This window comes from Mesoplodon bidens (assembly GCF_964165515.1).
Source record: "Mesoplodon bidens genome assembly, chromosome: 7".
In the NCBI taxonomy this organism is placed as follows: Eukaryota; Metazoa; Chordata; class Mammalia; order Artiodactyla; family Ziphiidae; genus Mesoplodon; species Mesoplodon bidens.
In genome coordinates this window covers 8,800,216-8,823,660 of record NC_138164.1, presented here as the reverse complement: position 1 = coordinate 8,823,660, position 23,445 = coordinate 8,800,216, and the positions used below count along the sequence as shown (strand labels likewise).

The window sequence follows — 23,445 nt, the reverse complement described above, 5'->3', positions numbered from 1 at the left end:
ATTTGGACTAGAGATGCCAGTATTCTTGTACTGGTTTGGGACTGTAGATTTAGGTTCTACTGAGTTGAGCAAAGACTGTAATTTTGCATTTTATTTTAGTAATTTGTTTGACTATCGTATCCTTTTAAGATTATTTTAGGAATCTCGCAGAAAACCCAGTGTTGCTGCTGCTTGGCATTCTATATTTGATGTTTATGTTCACCTTTAGAAAGTACAATTCAAAAATCCATTATTTGCTGTGATGGAAGAGGAAGAGGTAAAGCAGTTACATCAGGATGTTCTGCCAGAAGCCCAGGATTATCTTCCAGAAGCCCAAGGTGACCTGCTGCAAACCCAGGGTGATTTGACAGGAGTCTGCAGTGTTGAGCTGGAAGCCCAGAGTGTTGAGCTGAGGCTCAGTACCGAGGATATCAAGCTGGAAGGCCAAGCTGTTGAGCCCAAAGCCCAGGCTGTTAAGACCAGAACTCAGAGTGTTATGCTGAAAGATCAGAGTGTTGAACTAGAAGATGGGAATATTGTTTTGGACGTCCAAGATTTTCTACTCCAAAACCAGGCTTTTCTACCCACAGACCAGCATATTCTTCCCAAAGACCAGAATGTTCTACCCAAATGCCAGGACCAGGATTTTCTACCCACAGACCAGCATGTTTTTCTCAAAGACCAGAATGTTCAACCCAAATGCCAGGACCAGGATTTTCTACCCAGAGATCAGGTAAAATAGAGTGGAAAGGAGATATAACAAAAAGAAATAAGCTCTTTAAGGCTTGTAGTGGGATTTGCAAGGACTATATTGCAGCTGATTTGGAGAGCTATAGTTGGAACAAAATAGTTTACTGATTGATTTATCAAATAAATGTCCAGGGTTCTTATTAAGTGTTAAAATATTATCAGCAGCAGATTACCCCTGTCTGGACAATTTGCTTTTTAAAAAATTTTCTTCATTAGGGAAAGTATTTTTTGCAGCCATCATCTGTTTTGAGAGCTGAAAGATGGGAAAAAAGAGTGGCCCACAAGTGTCCAACAGTATTTTTTACCCAGGTTCCAAGGTCAGCCCTCCACCAGAGATCAGGTAGACCAAGAGGAAGAAGAAAGGGATCAACAGGAAGTAGATTACTTAGGGTTGTGGCTGGGTTTATGGGGAATAGAGTACAGTGTGTTAATTTATTCTATAAGATGTTCAGTTAAACTCTGTTAACTCCTGAATTCTCAGTGCAACCTAAAGTATTATCGATTAACCTATCTTTCTTAACGGAACAATTGCTATTTTATATTTGTTCTTTTTTAGAAAGCAAATTTGAAGCCGCCAGCATCAATTATGATAGGTAGGAGTGGGGGAGAGGTGTTTCCTCTGGATGTCCATCAAGATCTTCTACACAGGCATCAAGATCAGGCCTTCATCAACAGCAAGGTAGAGCAGAAAAAGGAGAGAGACCATCAGGAACTGCATTGTTTGGGTTTAGTTTGGAACTTTCCAAGATTGTTCTTAGCTAGATTTCAAAAAGTATGGTTTTCTGTTTTATTCCATAATGTTTCACATTATCTGGAGTTGAAAAAATTACTGTAAGGCTCCCAATAAAGCCTAGAATATTATTGCTATCATGTTACTCCCACTGAACAATTTACACTTTATGTTTTTTTCTCTTTTAGAAGGTACGCTTCAAGGAGTCATATTGTGATACGACAAATGAGAAAGGGAGAGAAGACTTTTCTCTGGCAGGTTATCAGTATCTGCCTCCTAAACTTCAGGACCACGCCTTCATCAGAGATCAGGTAGAGCACAATCAGAAAGAGATAGATAGGAAATAAAGTAACTGGATTTTATACATTTTCAACAACTGGTAATGTGAAGTATAGAATCAGATCCTTGTTCAGTGAACTGTATCAGTCAAATCAGTTCTGTCATTCAGAAGGATGATAAATCACATTCATATTCTTATTGTGGAATCAGACTATTTTAATTTACTAAGATTATGCTATAACTTTTGCTGAAGCCCACATTATTACCACAAGCATACTGCCCTTACGTGAGTATTATAGGAAGAATTAGCAGATCCTAAATTACTTAAAATTTGGGGGCGGGGGGGTTGTCAGACTATTCTGTACATGTTTGGGGATTAAAAATTAAGATCTATAGAGTTGGGGTAAAAGTATAACATCCTTGTTCAAACCAAAATGTATCAGAATATCCTCATCTGGTACCATTTCCCTGGAGTTCTCACTGAAGCCTAGAGTATTAAGATTAGCATGTTGCCCTGGTTAGTCGACTTGTTTTCTGTTTTTGTTGTTTCTTTTGAACATATTTCTGAAGCAACTGTCATCTTTTATGAGAGAAGAGGGAGTGAGAGATGAATTGACTCTGGGTGTCATCAGTATGTTAAACCTAAAATGCAAGACCAAGCCTCCCCTAGAGAGCAGGTAGAGCAGAATACAGTGAGAGCGCTGTCTACTTTCTAAAAGAGTAACAGATGAAATTTCTTAAGATTTGGGCTGGAGCTTGCCAAGCTAGCTAGTATGTAGACTACATAGAATTAAAGCTTCTAGAGTTAGGCTAAGAGTATGATGTCTTCATTTATTTCAGAATGTGCCAGATCTAAAGAGTCCAGGTGAGAAAGCATACCTCTGTCATTTGGGTTAAATAAGAGATAGGTTTTATATAACATTGATTGGTTATCTGTAAATTGTTCTTCTTAAACTCAAGTCCTTCAGCAAATTTGGCTTTTGACATTTAGTCTTATACATACTGAAGGAATTCTACTCTTGGCCATCTGAAGCAGTACACCAAAGCCAGACATCAAATTTACAAACCAATTATGATGAAGGAAAAAACAAGCTCTTTGCCACTCAAAACTTCCTAGACTTCACCACTTCTAGTGTTTCTGCATGGAGTTATTGGGGACATCGAGTAGGAATACTTTGGGAAATGACACAAGCTTTTTTCCTGGCTTTACCTGAGAAAATGCTGCAACATGATAAAAAAGATTGCCTTGTTGCCTTATCTTCTTCCAAATGTGTTGTTGAATAAAGAGTTGCCCCATGCAAAAAATGAAAAAGAAAAAAAGTGCCAGAATAATCTGGGATTTGCTTTAAAATACTCCAGGAGGGGCTTCCCTGGTGGCACAGTGGTTGAGAGTCTGCCTGCCGATGCAGGGGACACAGGTTCGTGCCCCGGTCTGGGAAGATCCCACATGCTGTGGAGCGGCTGGGCCCGTGAGCCATGGCCGCTGAGCCTGCACGTCTGGAGCCTGTGCTCTGCAACGGGAGAGGCCACAACAGTGAGAGGCCCGCGTACCGCAAAAAAAAAAAGAAAAAAAAAAGTTAAAATATTCCAGGAAAGAAAGTGGGAGAAGAGATGGATGAAAAAACATGATGTTGCTGGGAGGGACAAATTGGGAGATTGGGATTGACATATACACACGACTATATATAAAATAGATAACTAATAAGGACCTACTGTATAGCACAGGGAACTCTATTCAATACTCTGTAATGGCCTATATGGGAAAAGAATCTAAAGAAGAGTGGATGTATGTATAACTGACTCACTTTTCTGTGCACCTGAAACTAGTACAACCTTGTAAAATCAACCATACTCCAATAAAAATTAAAAGAAAAAGCAAAAACAAAAAACATTATGTTGCTAATTGTTGGTGCTGGGTGATAGGTATCTTGAGATTTATTATACTAATTTTTTTCCCACTTCTATGTGTGTTTGGAAATTTTATATTAAACACACACATGCACACCTCTAATTGTTACATTACCCTCCCCTAGTATCATTATTTCGGGGTTGTCACTGAAGTGTACAGTATTGTCACTAACCTATAATTTTTGCTTAGACAATTAGTTTTGTGTTTTGTTATTCCTTTAGAACAAGTGTATCAGGCAGCCCTCATCTTTTGAGAAATGGGAGACTGAAAGACGAGTTGCTTCTGGAGTGCCATCGGTATGTTTCACCTGCTATTCAAGACCTAGCCTCTCCCAGAGAGTAAGTAAAGCAGAATATAGTGAGAAGTAAGTAACAGAGAGTAAATTCCTTAGGTTTTGGTTCAAGATTGACAGGACAAAGTAGTAACTGTTTCAGGGGTTTAGTGTTAAGGTCAATAACAATGGGCAAAGATATAATGTCCTCCTGTTCTGTGACCATTCTACCCTGTTAAAACTACTTCTGGCCTCTTCATTGAAGCTTTTACTATTGCCCTGGCATGATGCTACTGCTTGGACAATTGATGTTCAGTGTTTGTTTTCTCTTAGCACGGGAACTATGGGCAGGCCTCACATAATATGACAGATGAGAGATGGAGAAAGGAGTTACTTCTGGAGCACCATGAATATGTTTTACATGAAATCCAGGATCCAGGCTCCACCAGAGAGCAGGTAGAGCAGAGTATAGTAAAGTGTAAGCAGCAGAAAGTCAGTTAGTTAGAGTTTGGTATAGACTTGCCAGAGCTATGCTACCAACAACGATGATGATGATAGTGTTATCTCTTATTAATATTATCAAAATGTTATTAATATTATTAAGGCTAACAGCTTAAATTCATTAAGCATTTACCATAGCCAGAATGGTTCTAAAACTTTGTATCCATTGTCTCATTTAACTCTCACAATTACCCTGGGAGATGGATACTATTATTATCCTTGTTTTATGGGTAGAGAAACTTAGGATTGCTTCGCAGATACAGTTAAGATCCATCGTAGTGGCAAGAAGTGTAATGTCTACTTTTATGCCGTAATATATTAGACTATTCTGACCTATTTAGATTACATCAGGGGTATCGCTGCAGCCTAAAGTATTTTTACTACCATTACGTCACTGCTTATGCAATTGGGTGAATACATTTGTATCTTTTAGAGCTTACGCTCCATACGGCAACCATCTGCTGGAACAGCTGAAAGATGGCAAGCAGGTTTGCTTCTGGCCGGCCATCAGCATCGTCCACCCAAGCGCCAGAGAGAGGCTCCCAGCAGCAGACAGGTAAAGCAGATTGTAGTGTATGAGCCCTGGAGTTAGGGTTGTGGGTCCTACTGAGCTGGGAGCAGTAAGGCTGAGCAAAAAGCAGATTATGGGTTTATTTCATAGTGTGTTAAACCTAAGATTACTCACCGAAGCCTAGGGTATTGTCAGGAGCGCTTGTTGCCTATTGGAAAAATTGTATTTTTTACATGTATGTTCTTTTATTAAAGGTGTATTTCTGGTGGCCCTTGTCTTCTATGGTGTGAGAGGGAAAGAAATAAGTGGTTTCTGGGGGGAGGGGTCAGGAGGATCTTTCACCAACAGCCAGGACTAGATCTCCATCAGTAACCTGGTAGAGCATAAGGTAGGATCACCAAGAAAGAAACTATTCAGAATTTGGGCTGGAGCTTGTTAGGGTTATATTGCCTAAGTTTTGGTGTATTGATTTAAGATCTGTAGTTTTTCAAGAAAATGTCACAGTACGCTGGCCTACTAAGATTTTTCTGTGACTTAACTGAAGTCTAGTTTATTCCCACTAGAATTTTAACCATTGTCTGGATAATTTCTGACTTGTGGTTTCACGTTATTTTAAAGACAGAGCCTTCAGGCAACCAGTGTTGTTAGAATATATGAAAGAGATAAAGAGAAATTTCCTCTTGGCTGTTTTAAGAGAGCAGAAAGAAAAGGAGGCATAAAGGCAGAATTACGGATTTGGGCTGAGGTTTTTAGGACGAAACTGCAGCTCCTCTGTTATTTTTGGTTTGGGTCTCTTAAGATTGGTCTAAGGGAAGGCTGTCATGTTTTCTTCTGCATCGCCGTTTATATATCCTGAACTATGCCAGGCCCTTTTCTACTTCAGCTCTTTTGCTTTTTTTCCCCCTCTGCTTGGATAGTCTTCTCTTTTTTCTTCACGAAGCTGGTCCCTTCTCATCCTTCACGTTTCAGCTTAAATGTCACCTTTTTAGAAAAGACTGCTCTGACCACCTGATCAAGATTAGGCCTCCCCTCCTCTGTTTTTCCTCTGTCCCTGCATTCTGTTTGTTTCCTTCTCCATAAACAAGACAGTTTGTAATTATTTACTTATTTACATGGCTTCCACTAGTCTATAAGCTTTATGAGGAGAGGCACCACACTTGTTTTGTTTACTGGAGTGTGGACAGCCTTTATCATGGTGCCTGGTACCTGCTAGTTTCTTGCTAAATTTGTTTAGAAAGAATTAGTCAGTCAAACACTTATTGAGCACCTGTTTGACGTTAGCCATTGTTTAGGTTCTAAATATCAAAGATATAACTGTGAACAAGACATAGCACTCAAATTTCAGACAGTCTAAAGAAGAGAGACTGACAAATAAGTGATAATTTTGAAGCAACATAATTAGTGGTAGAGGATGCATAGGGCATTAGCTGAGCACAGAAGAGGGGTGCCTAATCCTGACTGTTTAATTGAGGGTGCAGCTTTGGTAGTCAGAACCTTTTCTTCTTGTCCTTCTGCCATACCAGCCCTGAAAATCCTCAACCCTGGATCCGTCCTTTCACCTTTTAGGCTCCCAAATAATCCAGCCTTATTGGAAAAAAGCTCTTTACTAGTGTAGATTTATACACATTCATCCTTACGGTTTATAGTCACAGCTGGGTCCCCAGTGCTGCCTAGCTTTTTCCTTACTTGCCACCTATGGCCCACACCGATAATTCTAACCCTTAAATACTCCTTAAAGTTCCTGCTGCACCCCCATACTCTCAGACTTTTGATTAAAAAAAAAAAAGAAGCCATCATGCAATAACTCCCTTGACCATTTACTTTTTTGCCATTCTTACCTGTTCCTCCTAATCTCAGAGGAAGAGATGTCTTTCTTTGGATCCATATTCTGGATTCTCTTGCCATCTTTTCTTCTGGGTCCAATTTTGAATATTATATTGTGAGACAGGTTTCTATTAAAATCCTCTGAATAATGTTGCATATTTTTGTTTGTTTGTTTTGGCAAGCAGTCAACCTGGTTAAATTCAGATTATACGTTCTTTCTCATCTTCTGTGAACAGTGGCTCCAATGTTAGTTCAGTTCTCAAAAAGCCTTCATTATACTTCTTTAAGTCCATCCCATGCATGCACAGCTCAGGGGTGATTCTGGGATGTGTGCCAGTTCATACACAGAATTAAGGAATCCACTTTTCTAACTCATGCATCTTTTTTTAAATTAATTTTTATTGGAGTATAGTTGATTTATAATGTTGTATCAGTTTCTGCTGTACAGCAAAGTGAATCAGTTATACGTATACACATATCCACTCTTTTTTTAGATTCTGTTCCCATATAGGTCATTACAGAGTATTGAGTAGAGTTCTGAACTCACTCCTCTTGAGGATACCCACCCCCTATACTCTCCAGATACCAGGGGCCACATTTCCTGGAATTTTTAGTTACAGTCAGTGAGAGAGAGAGGCTCAGAGTGGGCTTACTCCTTGGCCAGTGCTGGAAGTCCAGTTCTTCTTACTTTTTTGAAAGCAGAAAGTTTCATTTTATTATAGCAAAAGTAAATACAAATAAACAAAAAGAAACCCCCCCCAAAATTCCAGAGATAACCACCATTAGCCTTTTGCTATGTATTGTTTTCAGATTTTCTCTATAACAAATAAATAACTTTAAAAATAACAGCATTATTGAAATATACAATCAGTTCTCTTGATTCATAGTAGTTATGTTCTATAAAGTTGCCATAAACACTGAATTTTAGTGAATACTGAACCATTCATTGCTCAACTGTTTTGTGTGAATTTCTGTTTAAAGACACCTTATTTATGTGTGTTGTTGATTCATTAGCATTGTAGTCAGGGCCAGTGTCACTATAGCTTGTGCCTGAATGAAGCTTATCTAATATATGTAAATATTTTCTCCATAAGGCACATCACAGCCTTCTTATGCTTAAGAACACTAGGTAGTGCTTCAGCACTGTGCTTGAGGGATGTTTTAAATAGCAAAATCAACAAAAAAAGCACAAAAATGCAAAAACCTTTGCACCAAATGTACCTTGAAAGGGATACTTGTTTACAGTATGAAGGCCCAAACAAAGGCAGAGCATCACCGTGTTCGACCTCAGCTGGCAATGTGTACAACTGATGATTCAGATTTTTCACAGCTCTGTGCATGTCTCCAAGTGACCACAAAAGCACTGCAAGTATTCATTTTGTGATAACAAATACATTTTAGTGAATAGGCAAATTCACAAATACTATAGCAGTATTCAAATAATGAGGATTGACTACTTTATATACCATACAAGTAACCCATTTAAAGTGTACAATTCAGTGTTTTTACTATATTCAAAGGGTTGTGCAAACTTTGCCACAATCGGTTTTAGAATATTTTCATCACTCCCCAAAAGTCATACACCCATTAGCAGCCACTCGCTCCCTTTTTCCCCTCACCCTGATCCCCAGCCCTAGGCAACCACTAATCTACTTTCTGTCTCTATAGATTTGCCTGTTCTGGACATTTTGTATAAATGGGATTGTGGAATGGCCTTTTGTTACTGACTTCTTTCACTTAGCTTAATGTTTTCAAAGTTCATTGACCTTGTAGCATGTAGTAGTACTTCATTCCTATTCGTTGGATCATATTCCATTATATTCATATAGCACGTTTTATTTACCCATGCATCAGCTGATGGACATTTGGATTGTTTCCACTTCTTGACTGTCATGAATAATGCTGCTATGAACATTTGTTTATAAGTTTTTCTGTGATATGTGTTTCCATTTCCCTTGGGTATATACCTAGGAGGGGAATTGCTGAGACTTACGGTAATCATATGCTTAACCTTTGAGGAACTGCCAAACTGGTTTCCAAAGTGGCTGCACTATTTTTCATTCTCACTGGCAGTATTATGAGGGTTCCAACTTTTCTGCATCCTCACCAACACTTATCATTGTCTGCCTTTTTAATTACAGTTCTCTTAATGGGTGTGAAGTCGTATCTCATTGTGGTTTTGGTTTACATTTACTTGATGATTAATGATGAGCATCTCTTCACGTGCTTATTGGCCATAGGTATATCTTCTTTGGAAAATTATTAAATCCTCTGTGCAACTTGTAATTGGATTATTTATCTTCTAATTATTGAGTTATGTGAGTTCTTAACATATTGTACATACAGGACCCTTATTTGTTTTGTGATTTGCAGATGTTTTCTCCTATCCTGTGGGTTGTCTTTTCACTTTCTTGGTGGTTTCCTTTCCTTTGCAGCACAGAAATTTTTAATTTTGAAGAAGTCCAGGTTACTTTTTTTTTCGTGGCTTGTGCTTTTGGTGTCATATCTAAGAAACCATTGCCTGATCCAAGGTCATGATGATTTACTCCTGTGTGTTCCTCTAAGAATTTTATATCTCTTGCATTCTGCAAGGTCTTCAATCCACTTTGCATTAATTTTCTTATATGGTGTTCAGTAGAGGTCCAACTTGACACACTTGGATATCCAGTTGACCCAACATAATTTGTTGAAAAGACTCTTTTTACCCATTGAATTCGCTCGTCACTCTTGTCAAAAATTAGCTGATTGTAAATTTAAGAGTTTATTTCTGAACTATCAGTTCTATTCCATTGATCATAAGTCTATCCTTATGTTAGTACCACACTGTGTTGATCAGTGTAGCTTTGCAGTAAGTTTTGAAATTGGGGAGAGTGAGTTCTCCAACTTTGTTCTTCTGTTTCAAGGTCATCTCAGCTATTCCAGGTCCCTTGCATTTTCGTATGAATTTAAGGATAACCTTGTCAACTTCTACAAAGAAGTCAGCTGAAATTTTGATGTGGATTGCATTAAATCTGTTGATCAATTTGCCATCTTAACAATATTAAGTCTTCTGATTCATTTAGGTCTTCTATTTCTTTCAACAATGTTTTGTAGGTTTCAATGTATACAATTTACACCTCCTTTATTAAATTTATTCCTAAGTATCTTTGATGGTAATTTATATGGATTTTCCCCTTAATTTCATTTTCAGATTGTTCATTGCATGTACATAAAAATACAATAGATTTTTGCATACTGATCTTATATCTTGCAACTTTGCTGAAAGATAAATAACTTTTAAGCTAAAAAGATAAAAGTAATTTTAATTTATTTCTAAAAGTTAGAGATCATAATTTGAGCCATATAATGTCCAAGTAAGTGTACTAAGTTATGTCAACAGGCTTTTCTAATAATTAGGGGGGAAATAAGCCCCAGTTTCTTCCCTGCCATGTCAGTTGATGGCTATAATATTTTCAAGCTTTTATTCTCTAAATTCACACCTTTCAAGAATATGTATAAATTGAAAATGATTATAGATTTGAGATGTTAAGGGATCTATATCCTGGATTCAGTCACAAGCACACACTCATGATAGAGTGATTTCAAGTGATCACTTTAGAAGGACTTTCATTCTGAACATTTTGATCTGTCATTAGTTCATTTTCTTTTTTTTTGGCTGCATTGGGTCTTCGTTGCTGTGTGCTGGCTTTCACTAGTTGCGGCGAGCGGGAGCTACTCTTCATTGCAGTGTGCAGGCTTCTCATTGAGGAGGCTTCTCTTGTTGCGGAGCATGGGCTCTAGGCACGGCCTTCAGTAGTTGTGGTGTGTGGGCTCAGTAATTGTGGCTTGCGGGCTCTAGAGCACAGGCTCAGTAGTTGTGGCACATGGGCTTAGTTGCTCCATGGCATGTGAGATCTTCCTGGACCAGGTCTCGAACCCATGTCCCCTGCATTGGCAGGCGGATTCTTAACCACTGCACCACCAGGGAAGTCCCCATCCATGTTTTTGACCTGGATATTTTCTTTTCTTTATTGTTTTTGTTTGATTAATTTCTTTCTTTTATTCTTTCTTAAAGCTTTATTCTTTTATATTTGTTTAAAAAATTTTTTTTATCCAGTTGAGCTCAAGATTGCAGGAGAAAGGAATCAATAGATGAAATTTTCAAAAGCATACATAGGGCTAAATTTTGGCAATTTTGTCTCTTTGTGTGACTGGACTTTCTAACAGGTTGGTGGTGAATATCAATCAGGATTGAACACTGAATTCCAAACTCCACTGGCACTTCAGTCAGGAGTAAGTCAAGAGGAAGACAAGAAAGAGGTATGTAGTAATAATGGCTTTTGGACATCAGTGTTTCTACTATAATAGTATATGTGAGATTGGAAACAATTTGTTGTGTCCTAACACATTAAGAGCTAGTACTACAAATTCCATAGATAAAGGCACAAAAGTTGCTTGACTCATTTTAATATGTTGAACTTCTCTTCTAAGCTTCTAGGATTTAGGGTACCTTGATGTGAAATCAGAGAGGTGATCCTAGTGAGTTTCTTCAGTTAGTGTATATTTGCCATAATAGCTAATTTAAGGATGAGTTTTAATTTGTGACTTCCTTTTTTTCCTTTTCAATCTAAAGTTAGTTTAAATGAACAGTTTTTAACACTGGCCATGCACCAGAATCAGACATGGAGCTTTTTTCCAAATACAAATGCCTGGACCCAAAGCAGATGTACTGAATCAGTATCTTAGGTAGTTTTGGGGCATCTGTGTTTTAAAAAAACACCACAGATGATTGTGATGTATCCTCAATATTGAGAACTGTTATTATAGTTTTAATAATTTTTACCAAAAAGACACAAGCTACTCTAAGGACAAAAACATGTCTGTGTGTATACTAGTGCTCTTTGAGTAGCTTGTGCCCTTAAAAAGAGAATATATAAATTTGGAAGTATGAACAGATCACATACAGGGTAGTAGCATTTGCTTTTTTTTTTTTTAATTATTTATTTATTTATATTTGGCTTCGTTGGGTCTTTGTTGCATGCGGGCTTTCTCTAGCTGTGGCGAGCAGGGGCTGCTCTTCCTTGCAGTGTGCGGGTTTCTCATTGTGGTGGCTTCTCTTGTTGTGGAGCATGGGCTCTAGGCATGTGCACTTCAGTAGTTGTGGCACATGGGCTCAGTAGTTGTGGCTCACGGGCTCTAGAGTGCAGACTCAGTAGTTGTGGTGCACAGGCTTAGTTGCTCCGCGGCATGTGGGATCTTCCCGGACCAGGGCTCGAACCCATGTACCCTGCATTGGCAGGCAGATTCTTAACCACTGTGCCACCAGGGAAGCCCCAGCATTTGCTTTTATTATACTTGTTCCCTTTAAAAGTATGATGCTCAGATATTCCTCAGTCTTCCCTCCCTCCTCCCCACCATATTAGGCTATGCTTAGAGTGTGGTTTTGTAGTGTGGTTTTAATTTTGAAAAGTTAAAGTGACGTTGTTCTGTTATAAAATACCTCTTACATTCTTTCTTTGGCTCTGCTTCTGTGGTACTTAATACTTGGGAACACAGAGTAAATATAGTATGTATCTTATATTAAATATAATCATTTCCTCAAGGGCAATTGACAACTGACCATGCTAAGTGCAAACTAAATTAGTACTTCTTTCTCTGATTTGTCTGTTACATCTCATAGTTATGTGCTTGAAAATATAAATCTCTTGCTATATGTGATATTATCCTGAGTCACCATAAATAGAAGGAAATTAAGGACTTAAGTCCCTGTGACTTTTGTGTCATATAGTTTTCTTGTTTATGGCACAAGGATATTTTCCTTTCTTGGAAAGTCCTCTGAGAGCGGAATCTTAACAATTTTAAATTCTTTTCTTTAGCGTCAAAAGCAGTACCTGAGATATAGACGACTTTTCATGGATATTGAAAGAGAACAAGTGAAAGAACAACAAAGGCAAAAAGAAGAAAGGAAGAAAATTGAAAAGTAAGTTCTTTGATCCTCATTGTGAGCCTTAAATTACCAGTTAAGATGATTTTGGAAGCTAGGTTTTAGAAATCAAGCAGTGGTTTTACCTTCTTATCCGTAGTGGAAACAACTATTTTTGATCTGGGTCGTAGTATTGAAAGATGGTTAAGAGCTATGTTGTTTTGGTTTTTTTTTTTGCGGTACGTGGGCCTCTCACTGTTGTGGCCTCTCCCGTTGCGGAGCACAGGCTCCGGACGCGCAGGCTCAGCGGCCATGGCTCACGGGCCCAGCCGCTCCGCGGCATGTGGGATCTTCCCAGACCGGGGCACGAACCCATGTCCCCTGCATCGGCAGGTGGACTCTCAACCACTGCGCCACCAGGGAAGCCCTATGTTTTTTTAATAGACTTTTTTTGGGGAATAGTTTTAGGTTCATAGCAAAATTAAGCAGAAAGTACAGAAAGTTCCCATTTACTCCCTGCCCCTACACATGGACTGCTTCCTTCACTGTCAATATCCTGTACCACAGTGATACATTTGTTACAACTCATAAACCTACATTGACATATCATAATCTATATTTTACATTAGGCTTCACTCTCTGTGTTGTACATTATTATAGGTTTTGACAAATGTATAATGACATGTATCTACAAATGTAGTATCACACAGAATAGTTCTATTGCCCTAAAAATGTTCTGTGCTCTGTATATTCATCTCTCCCTTCCCCCAGCCTATGGCAACCACGGATCTTGTTACTGGCTCTATTGTTTTGCTCTTGGGTTGGCCAAAAGGTTCATTTGGTTTTTCTGTAAGATGGCTCTAGTAGCACTTAGTTGTCTTTAACTTCATTCAAAATAAGTATGTTAGACTGTATGTGACAGCTGTCATATCAGCGTGCATTTAAAAAAAGACTTATCAAAATTGGTGAATTTTTTGTGTAGCCATTTTAATATTGAAGATGAAAGAAAAAAACCATTTTTGGCATATTATGCTTTATTATTTCAAGAAAGGTAAATACACAACCAAAATGCAAAGAAAGATTTGTGCAGTATATAGAGAAGGTGCTGTGACTGATCGAACATGTCAAAAATGGTCTGCAAAGTTTTGTGCTGGAGATTTCTCGCTGGATGATGCTCCATGGTCAGATAGACCAGTTGAAGTTGATAGCGATCAAGTCGAGACATGAATTGAGAATAATCAACATTATACCACACAGGAGATAGCCGACATACTCAAAATATCCAAATCAAGTGCTGAAAATCATTTGCACCAGCTTGGTTATGTTAATCGCTTTGATGTTTGGGTTCCACATAAGTTAAGCGAAGAAAACCTTCTTGACCATATTTCCGCATGCGATTCTCTACTTAAACGTAATGAAAACGTTCCGTTTTGAAAACAAATTGTGAGGGGTGATGAAAAGTGGATACTGTACACTAGTGTGGAATGGAAGAGATCGTGGGGCAAGAGAAATGAACCACCAACAACCACAACAAAGGCCAGTCTTCATCCAAAGAAGGTGATGTTGTATATGTGGTGGGATCGGAAAGGAGTCCTCTATTATGATCTCCTTCTGGAAAACCAAACGACTAATTCCAACAAGTATTGCTCCCAGTTAGACCAACTGAAAGAAGCACTCGATGAAAAGAATCCAGAATTAGTCAACAGAAAACGCATAATCTTCCATCAGCATAATGCAAGACCTTGTGTTTCTTTGATGACCAGGCAAAAACTATTACAGCTTGGCTGGGAACTTCTGATTCACCCGCCACATTCACCAGACACTGCACCTTCGGATTTCCATTTATTTTGGTCTTTATAAAGTTTTCTTAATGGAAAGATTCTCAATTCCCTGGAAGCTGTAAAAGGCACCTGGAACAGTTCTTTGCTTAAAAAGGTAAAAAGTTTTGGGAAGATGGAATTATGAAGTTGCCTGAAAAATGGCAGAAGGTAGTGGAACAAAAGGGTGAATACATTAGTCAATAAACTTCTTGGTGAAAATGAAAAAAATATGTCTTTTATTTTTACTTAAAAACCAAAGGCACTTTTTGGCCAACCCAGTATTTTCAGAATATCATGTAGCTGGAATCATATGGTATGTAGCCTGTTCAGATTGACTGTTTCTCCTTAGTATTATGCATTTAAGATTGCTCAAATTCCTTTTCATGGCTTGATAATTCATTTCTTTTTAGTGCTGAATAATATTCTAAAATCTGGATGTACTACAGTTTATTTATTCATGCACCTACTGAAGGATATCTTGGTTTCTTCCAAGATTTGGCAGTTACAAATAAAGCTACTATAAGCATCCATGTGCAGGTTTTGTGTGGGCATAAATTTTCAACTCATTTGGGTAAATATTGAGGAGTACATTTGCTGGATTGTATGGTAAGAGGATGTTCACTTTTCTAAGAAACTATCAAACTTTCTTCCAAAATGACTGTACCACTTTGCAATCCATCAGCAATGAATGAGAGTTCCTGTTGCTCCACATCCTTGTCAGCATTTGATGCTGTCGGCGTTTTGGATTTTGGCCATTGTAATAGGAGTGTGTGTTATCTCGTTGTTTTAAATTGCATTTCCCTGATGACATATGATGAGGAGCATCTTTTCATATGCTTACTAGCCATCTGTATATCATCTTTGGTGAAGTGCCTGTTCAGGTCTTTGGCCCATTTTTAAATTGGGCTATTTGTTTTCTTATTCTTAAGTTTTAAGGATTCTTTGTATATTTTGGATAATAGTATTTTATCAGATGTGTCTTTTGCAAATAATTCCTCCTAGTCTGTGGCTTGAATTCTCATTCTCATGACATTGTCTTTTGGAGAGGAGATGTTTTTAATTTTAATGAAATCCAGCTTATAATTATTTTTTTCATAGATCATGCCTTTGATATTATATCTAAAAAGTCATTGCCGTACCCAAAGTCACCTATATTTTCTTTTGTGTTATCTTCTAGGAATTTTGTAGTTTTGTGTTTTACATTTAGCTTTATGATACACTTTGAGTTAACTTTTGTAAGGGGTATAAGGTCTGTGTCTGTATTCCTTTTTTATTTTCACACAGATATTCAGTTGTTCCTATACCATTTGTTGAAAAGGCTATCTTTGTCTCATTATATTGCCTTTGCTTCTTTGTCAAAGAACAGTTAAAGTGTATTTGTGAGGGTCTATTTCTGGGCTCTCTGTTCTGTGCCATTTACCTATTTGTCTATTCTTTTGCCAATACCACACTGTCTTAAAAGGGAAATGATGCCTGTAAGAGACTCACTTTAACTTTAAGGACACACATAGGCTGGAAGTCGAGGGATGGAAAAAGATATTCCATGCAAATGCTCACAAAAAGAGAGCAGGGATACCTATCCTTGTATCAGAAAAAATAAACTAAGTTTAAAAAGAAGGGTCACAATAGACAAAGAAGTCACTATATATGATAAAAAGATCAATTCATGAAGATGACATAACGATTGTAAATATCCAACATCGGAGCATCTAAATATAAAGCAGATATTAATAGAACTGAAGGGAGAAATAAACAATACAGTAAAAGTAGGAGACTTTAATACCCCCCTCTCAACAATGGATAGATCATACAGAAAGAAAATCAATAAGGAAACAGCACTTTTGAGTAACACTATAGACCAAATGGATCTATACACACATATACAGAACATTTTAACCAACAGCAGCAGAAAACACATTCTCTTCAAGAACAAACAGAACATTCTCCAGGAGAGATCATATGTTAGCCTACAAAACAAATCTTAACAAATCAAGAAGATTGAAATTATATCAAGCATCTTTTCCAAACACAATAGTGTGAAACTAGAAATCAATAACAGGAGGAAAATTGGAAAATTCACAAATACATGGAATTTAAACAACACACTCCTGAACAACCAGTGGACCAAAGAAGAAATCAAAAGGGAAATAAAAAAAATCTTGTGATATTATGGGATATGGCAAAAGCATTTCTAAGAGGAAAGTTTTTAGCTATAAAGAGAAAAGATCTCAAATAAACAACCGAACCTTCCACCTGAAGGAACTGGAAAAAGAAGAGCAAACTAAGCTCAAAATTAATAGAAGGAAGGAAATAACGATCAGAGCAGAAATAAAGAATAGGGAAAAAATAGAAATGATCAACAAAACTAAGAATTGCTTTTTGAAAAGATAAGACAAAATTGAAAATCCTTCGCTAGATTAACCAAGAAAAAAAGAACTCATAATATTATAAATGAAAGAGGACTCATTACAACTGACACCACAGAAACACAAAGGTTTATAAGAGACTACCATTTACAATTATATGCCAACAAATTGGACAACCTAAGAAAAATGGATACATTTCTAGAAACATACAACCTATCAAGACTGGATTATGGAGAAATAGAAAATCTAAACAGACCAATTGCAAGTAGGGAGATTGAATTAGTAATCAAAAACCTCCCAACAACAGTGGAGGAGCAGACAGCTTCACTGGGAATTCTACCAAACGTTTAAAGAGGAATTAACACTGATCCTTCTCAAACTTCCAAAAAATAGAAGAGGAGGGAACACTTCCAAACTTATTATGAGGCCAGCATTATCCTGATATCAAAACCAGACAAGGACACTACAAGAAAAGAAAATTACAGGCTACTATCCTTGATGAATGTAGATGCAGAAAGTTTCAACAAAGTATTAGCAAATTGAATCCAACAATACATTAAAAGGACCACACACCAGGATCAAGTGGAATTTATTCTAGGGATGCAAGGATGGTTCAAATCCACAAATCAATCAGTGTGATACACCATATTAACATAATGAAAGATAAAAATCATGTGATTGTCTCAGTAGATGCAGAAAAAGCACTTGGCAAAATTCAACATCCATTCATGATAAAAACTCTCAACAAAGTTGATATAGAGGGAACGTACCTTGACATAATAAAGACCATATATGACAAGTCCATAGCTAACATCATACTCCATGGTGAAAAGCTGAAAGCTTTTCCTTTAGGATCAGGAACAAGACAAAAATGACTATTCTTGCCACTTTTATTCAACATAGTACAGGAAGTCCTAGCCTGAGCAGTTAGTCAAGAAAAATAAATAAAAACATTAACTTGGAAAGGAAGAATTAAAAGTGTGACTATTTACAGATGACATGCTATTATATACAGAAAACCCTTAGACTCCACCAAAAATCTGTTAGAACTAAATGAATTCAGTAAAGTTGCAGGATACAAAATCAATTTACAAAAATCAGTTGTGTTTCCATATATTAACAATGAACTATTGAAAACAGAAATTGAGAAAACAATCCTATTTACCATAACATCAAAAAGAATAAAATGCTTAGGAGTAAATTTAACCAAGGAGGTGAAAGATCTGTACCCTGAAAACTATAAGACATTGTTGAAAGAAATTGAAGAAGACACAATTAAATGGAAAGCTATTTCATGCCCATGGATTGGAAGAATTAGTATTGTTAAAAATATCCATACTACCCAAAGCAATCCACAGATATAATGCAGTCCCTATCAAAATTCCAATGACAGAAATAGACAAACAATCCTAAAATCCAAATAAAACCACAAAAGACCCTGAATAGCCAAAGCAATGTTGAGAAAGGAGCACAAAGCTGGAGACATCACACGTCCTGATTTTAGACTATATGAAAAAGCTATAGTAATCAAAACAGTGTGGTATTGACATAAAAACAGATACATATATCACGGGACAGAATAAAGAGTCCAGAAATAAATCAATTAATTTGTGATGAGAGAGCCAAGAATATGCAATGGAGAAAGGATAGTCTTGTCAATAAATGGTGTTGGGAAAACTGGACAGCAGCATGCAAAAGAATTAAACTGGACCCCTATCTTACACTATCAAAAATCAACTCAAAATGGATTAAAAACTTGAACTTAAGACCTGAAACTGTAAAACTCCTAGAAGAAAGCACAGAGGTAACCTCCTTGACATTAGTCTTAATAATGATTTTTTGAATATGATACAATAAGCACAAGCAACAAAAGCAAAAAGATTCTAGTGAGACTACATCAGACTAAAAAGCTTCTTCACAACAAAGTGAAAGGGCATTGTATGAAATGAGAGAAAATATTTGCAAACCGTGTAACCGGTAAGTGTTCATATCCAACATATATAATGAACTCACTCAACCCAATAGAAAAAAAAATTTTTAAATGCGCAAAGGACCTGAATAGACATTTTTTCCAAGAAAACAGAAAAATGGCCAACAGGTACGTGAAAAAGTGCTCAACATTACTAATCATCATGGAAATGCAAATCAAAGCCATAATGAGATACCACACCTATTTGAATGGCTTTTATCAAAAAGACAAGAGATAAGGGCTGGCAAGGATGTGGAGAAAAGGGAACACTTGTGCATGCTTGGTAGGAATATAAATTGGTATAGACATTATGGAAGACAGTATAGAGGTTCCTCAAAAAATTAAAAGTAGAACTACCATATGATCCAGCAATTCTACTTTTGGGTATATATCCAAAGGAAATTAAATCACTATCTCAAATAAATATGTGCACTCCTATGTTCATTGCAGTATTATTCACAATAGCCAAGACATGGAAGCTGCCTAAGTGTCCATTAACAAGTGAATGGATAAAAATAATGTGGTGCAAATATAACAATATTATTCAACCATGGAAAAGAAGGAAATCCTGCCATTTGTGACAGCATGAATGAAACTTGAGGGCATTATACTAAGTGAAATAAGTCAGATAAAGAAAGACAACTACTTTATGACCTCACATGTTAAATCTTAAAAAGTTGAACTTATAGAAACAGAGAATAGATTGGTGGTTGCCAGGACTTGGTGGGTTGGGGGAAATGAGATGTTGGTCAAAAGGTACAAACTTTTAGTTATAAGATTAATACGTCCTGGGATCTAATAATGTACAGCATGGTAACTATAGTTAACAATACTGTATTATATACTTGACATTTGCTAAGAGACTAGATCTTGTATGTTCTCATCTATCTTTCTGTCTGTCTATCTAGCTATCTAAAATTATTGGTATACATTGTATACCTTAAAGTTACACAGTGTTTTTTGTCAATTATATCTCAATAAAGCTAGGAAAAAAATATGAGTTCCAAGGCAAGGACCTACCCTCTTATCTGGGTCTGAGAGTGATTCTGCATTTATTCAGCAGATATGAATTTGGCATCTTTCATATCCTGACACTGTCCTAGGCACAAGCAATACAAAGATAAATAAAATGTGGTTTCTTTTCTTGAAAAATTCATAATCTAGGGTGGATGGGGGAAGAATTGTATGCAAATGGGTTATATAATTATTATAACAGAAGTAAGTACAGAGTCCCTGAGAGCACAGAAGAAGAGGGATTACTGATTTCATATGGAGAGTTAAAGAAATTATTACATTTCACTTGGGCCTAGATGGATAAATGTGTGTTTACTGGGGAAGTGGATAAGGATGGTGAAGTAGAAAAATCAACAAAAACTGAGTCAGGGTGGAAGGAAATGATAGTATTCATGCAGAGTTTTATAATTTACAAGGGCTTTCATATATTATGTTGTTCATATATTATCTTGTTTTATTGTTTCAACAATAAAACAAATGTTTGTTGAATGTTAAAGCCTACCACTTGGCAGGCACTGTACTGAATGCTGAGGATATGCAATTTGCATATGTGGCAGGATAGTGGTTCATAGCACAAGTTTAGAATCAAATAGTCTTAGGTTTGAATTTGCTACCTATTGGCTGTGTAACCTTTGGCACAGTTCTTCATGTGGATGAACTTCTTCATGTGGATGAACTTCTTTTTTTTTTTTTGAAATTTTTTGGAATTTTTGAATTTTATTTTATTTATTTTTTTATACAGCGGGTTCTTATTAGTTATCTATTTTATACACATCAGTGTATACATGTCAATCCCAATCTCCCAGTTCATCCCCCCACTCCCCACTTTCCCCCCTGGTGTCCATACGTTTGTTCTCTATGTCTGTGTCTCTGTTTCTGCTTTGCAAACTGGTTCATCTGTACCATTTTTCTAGATTCCACATATATGCGTTAATATACGATATTTGTTTTTCTCTTTCTGACTTACTTCACTCTGTATGACAGTCTCTAGGTCCATCCATGTCTCTACAAATGACCCAATTTTGTTCCTTTTTATGGCTGAGTAATATTCCATTGTATATATGTACCACATCTTCTTTATCCATTCATCTGTCGATGGGCATTTCGGTTGCTTCCATGACCTGGCTATTGTAAATAGCGCTGCAGCAAACACTGGGTGCATGTGTCTTTTTTTTTTTTTTTTTTTTTTTTTTTTTTTTTCTTTTTGCGGTATGCGGGCCTCTCACTGTTGTGACCTCTCCCGTTGCGGAGCACAGGCTCCGGATGCGCAGGCCCAGCGGCCATGGCTCACGGGCCCAGCCGCTCCGCGGCATATGGGATCCTCCCAGACCGGGGCACGAACCCGTATCCCCTGCATCGGCAGGCGGACTCTCAACCACTGCGCCACCAGGGAGGCCCACATGTGTCTTTTTGAATTATGGTTTTCTCTGGGTATAAGCCCAGTAGTGGGATTCCTGGGTCATATGGTAATTCTATTTTTAGTTTTTTAAGGAACCTCCATACTGTTATTCATAGTGGCTGTATCAATTTACATTCCCACCAACAGTGCAAGAGGGTTCCCTTTTCTCCACACCCTCTCCAGCATTTGTTGTTTGTAGATTTTCTGATGATGTCCATTCTGTCTGGTGTGAGGTGATACCTCACTGTAGTTTTGATTTGCATTTCTCTAATAATTAGTGATGTTGAGCAGCTTTTCATGTGCCCGTTGGCCATCTGTATGTCTTCTTTGGAGAAATGTCTATTTAGGTCTTCTGCTCATTTTTTGATTAGGTTGTTTGTTTTTTTAATATTGACCTGCATGAGCTGTTTATATATTTTGGAGATTAATCCTTTGTCTGATTTGGTTGTAAACATTTTCTCCCATTCTGAGGGTTCTCTTTTTGTCTTGTTTATGGTTTCCTTTGCTGTGCAAAAGCTTTTAAGTTTCATTAGGTCCCATTTGTTTACTTTTGTTTTTTTTCCATTACTCTAGGAGGTGGGTTAAAAAAGATCTTGCTGTGATTTATGTCAGAGAGTGATCTTCCTATGTTTTCCTCTAAGAGTTTTATAGTGTCCAGTCTTACATTTGGTCTTTAATCCATTTTGAGTTTATTTTTGTGTATGGTGTTAGAGAGTGTTCTAATTTCATTCTTTTGCATGTAGCTCTCCAGTTTTCCCAGCACCACTTATTGAAGAGACTGTCTTTTCCCCATTGTGTATCCTTGCCTCCTTTGTCATATATTAGTTGACCATAGGGGCGTGGGTTTACCTCTGGACATTCTATCCTGTTCCATTGATCTATATTTCTGTTTTTGTGCCAGTACCATATTGTCTTGATTACTGTAGCTTTGTAGTATAGTCTGAAGTCAGGGAGTCTGATTCCTCCAGCTCCATTTTTTCCCCTCAAGATTGCTTTGGCTATTTGGGGTCTTTTGTGTCTCCATACAAATTTTAAGATTTTTTTGTTCTAGTTCTGTAAAAACTGCCATTGGTAGTTTGATAGGGATTGCATAGAATCTGTAGATTGCTTTGGGTAGTATGGTCATTTCCACAATGTTGATTCTTCCAATCCAAGAACATGGTATATCGCTCCATCTGTGTCATCTTTGATTGCTTTCGTCAGTGTCTTATAGTTTTCTGAGTGCAGGTCTTTTACCTCCTTAGGTAGGTTTACTCCAAGGTATTTTATTCTTTTTTTGCAATGGTGAATGGGATTGTTTCCTTAATTTCTCTTTCTGATCTTTCATTGTTAGTGTATAGGAATGCATGAGATTTCTGTGCATTAATTTTGTATCATGCAACTTTACCAAATTCATTGATTAGCCCTGGTAGTTTTCTGGTGGCATTTTTAGGATTATCTATGTATAGTGTCATGTCATCTGCAAACAATGACAGTTTTACTTCTTCTTTTCCAATTTGTATTCCTTTTATTTCTTTTTCTTCTCTGATTGCAGTGGCTAGTACTTCCAAAACTATGTTGAATAAGAGTGGCAAGAGTGGACATACTTGTCTTGTTCCTGATCTTAGAGAAAATACTTTCAGTTTTTCACCATTGAGAATGATGTTTGCTGTGAGTTTGTCATATATGGCCTTTATTATGTTGAAGTAGTTTCCCTCTATGCCCACTTTCTGGAGAGTTTTTATCATGAATGGGTGTTGAATTTTGTCAAGAGCTTTTTCTGCATCTATTGAGATGATCATATGGTTTTTATTATTCAATTTGTTAGTGTGGTGTATCACATTCATTGATTTGCATATATTGAAGAATCCTTGCATCCCTGGGATAAATCCCACTTGATCATGGTGTATGATCCTTTTAATGTGTTGTTGGATTCTGTTTGCTAGTATTTTGTTGAGGACTTTTACATCTATATTCATCAGTGATATTGGTCTGTAATTTTTTTTTTGTAGTATCTTTGTCTGGTTTTGGTATCAGGGTGATGGTGGCCTTGTAGAATGAGTTTGGGAGTGTTCCTTCCTCTGCAACTTTTTGGAAGAGTTTGAGAAGGGTGGGTGTTAGCTCTTCTCTAAATGTTTGATAGAATTCACCTGTGAAGCCATCTGGTCCTGGACTTCTGTTTGTTGGAAGATTTTTAATCACAGTTTCCATTTCATTACTTGTGATTGGTCTGTTCATATGT

At 37.2% G+C, this 23,445-nt stretch overlaps 1 protein-coding gene across 7 annotated transcripts in view; it reads left to right on the top strand.

Moving 5' to 3' along the window:
- The window catches only part of CCDC15 (coiled-coil domain containing 15), a 65,081-nt gene that overhangs the window by 16,392 nt on the left and 25,244 nt on the right, over positions 1-23,445 (top strand). For 3 of the 7 annotated variants that reach the window (XM_081240835.1, XM_081240839.1, XM_081240834.1), the window contains exons 7-14: positions 209-712; positions 1,286-1,408; positions 1,648-1,770; positions 3,869-3,985; positions 4,252-4,374; positions 4,853-4,975; positions 10,961-11,053; positions 12,610-12,713. In XM_081240835.1, coding sequence (XP_081096961.1) covers positions 209-712; positions 1,286-1,408; positions 1,648-1,770; positions 3,869-3,985; positions 4,252-4,374; positions 4,853-4,975; positions 10,961-11,053; positions 12,610-12,713 — 1,310 coding nt within the window. The remainder of the gene's footprint in view (positions 1-208; positions 713-1,285; positions 1,409-1,647; positions 1,771-3,868; positions 3,986-4,251; positions 4,375-4,852; positions 4,976-10,960; positions 11,054-12,609; positions 12,714-23,445) is intronic. The other 4 variants (XM_081240840.1, XM_081240836.1, XM_081240838.1 and 1 more) reach the window with 2 other exon arrangements.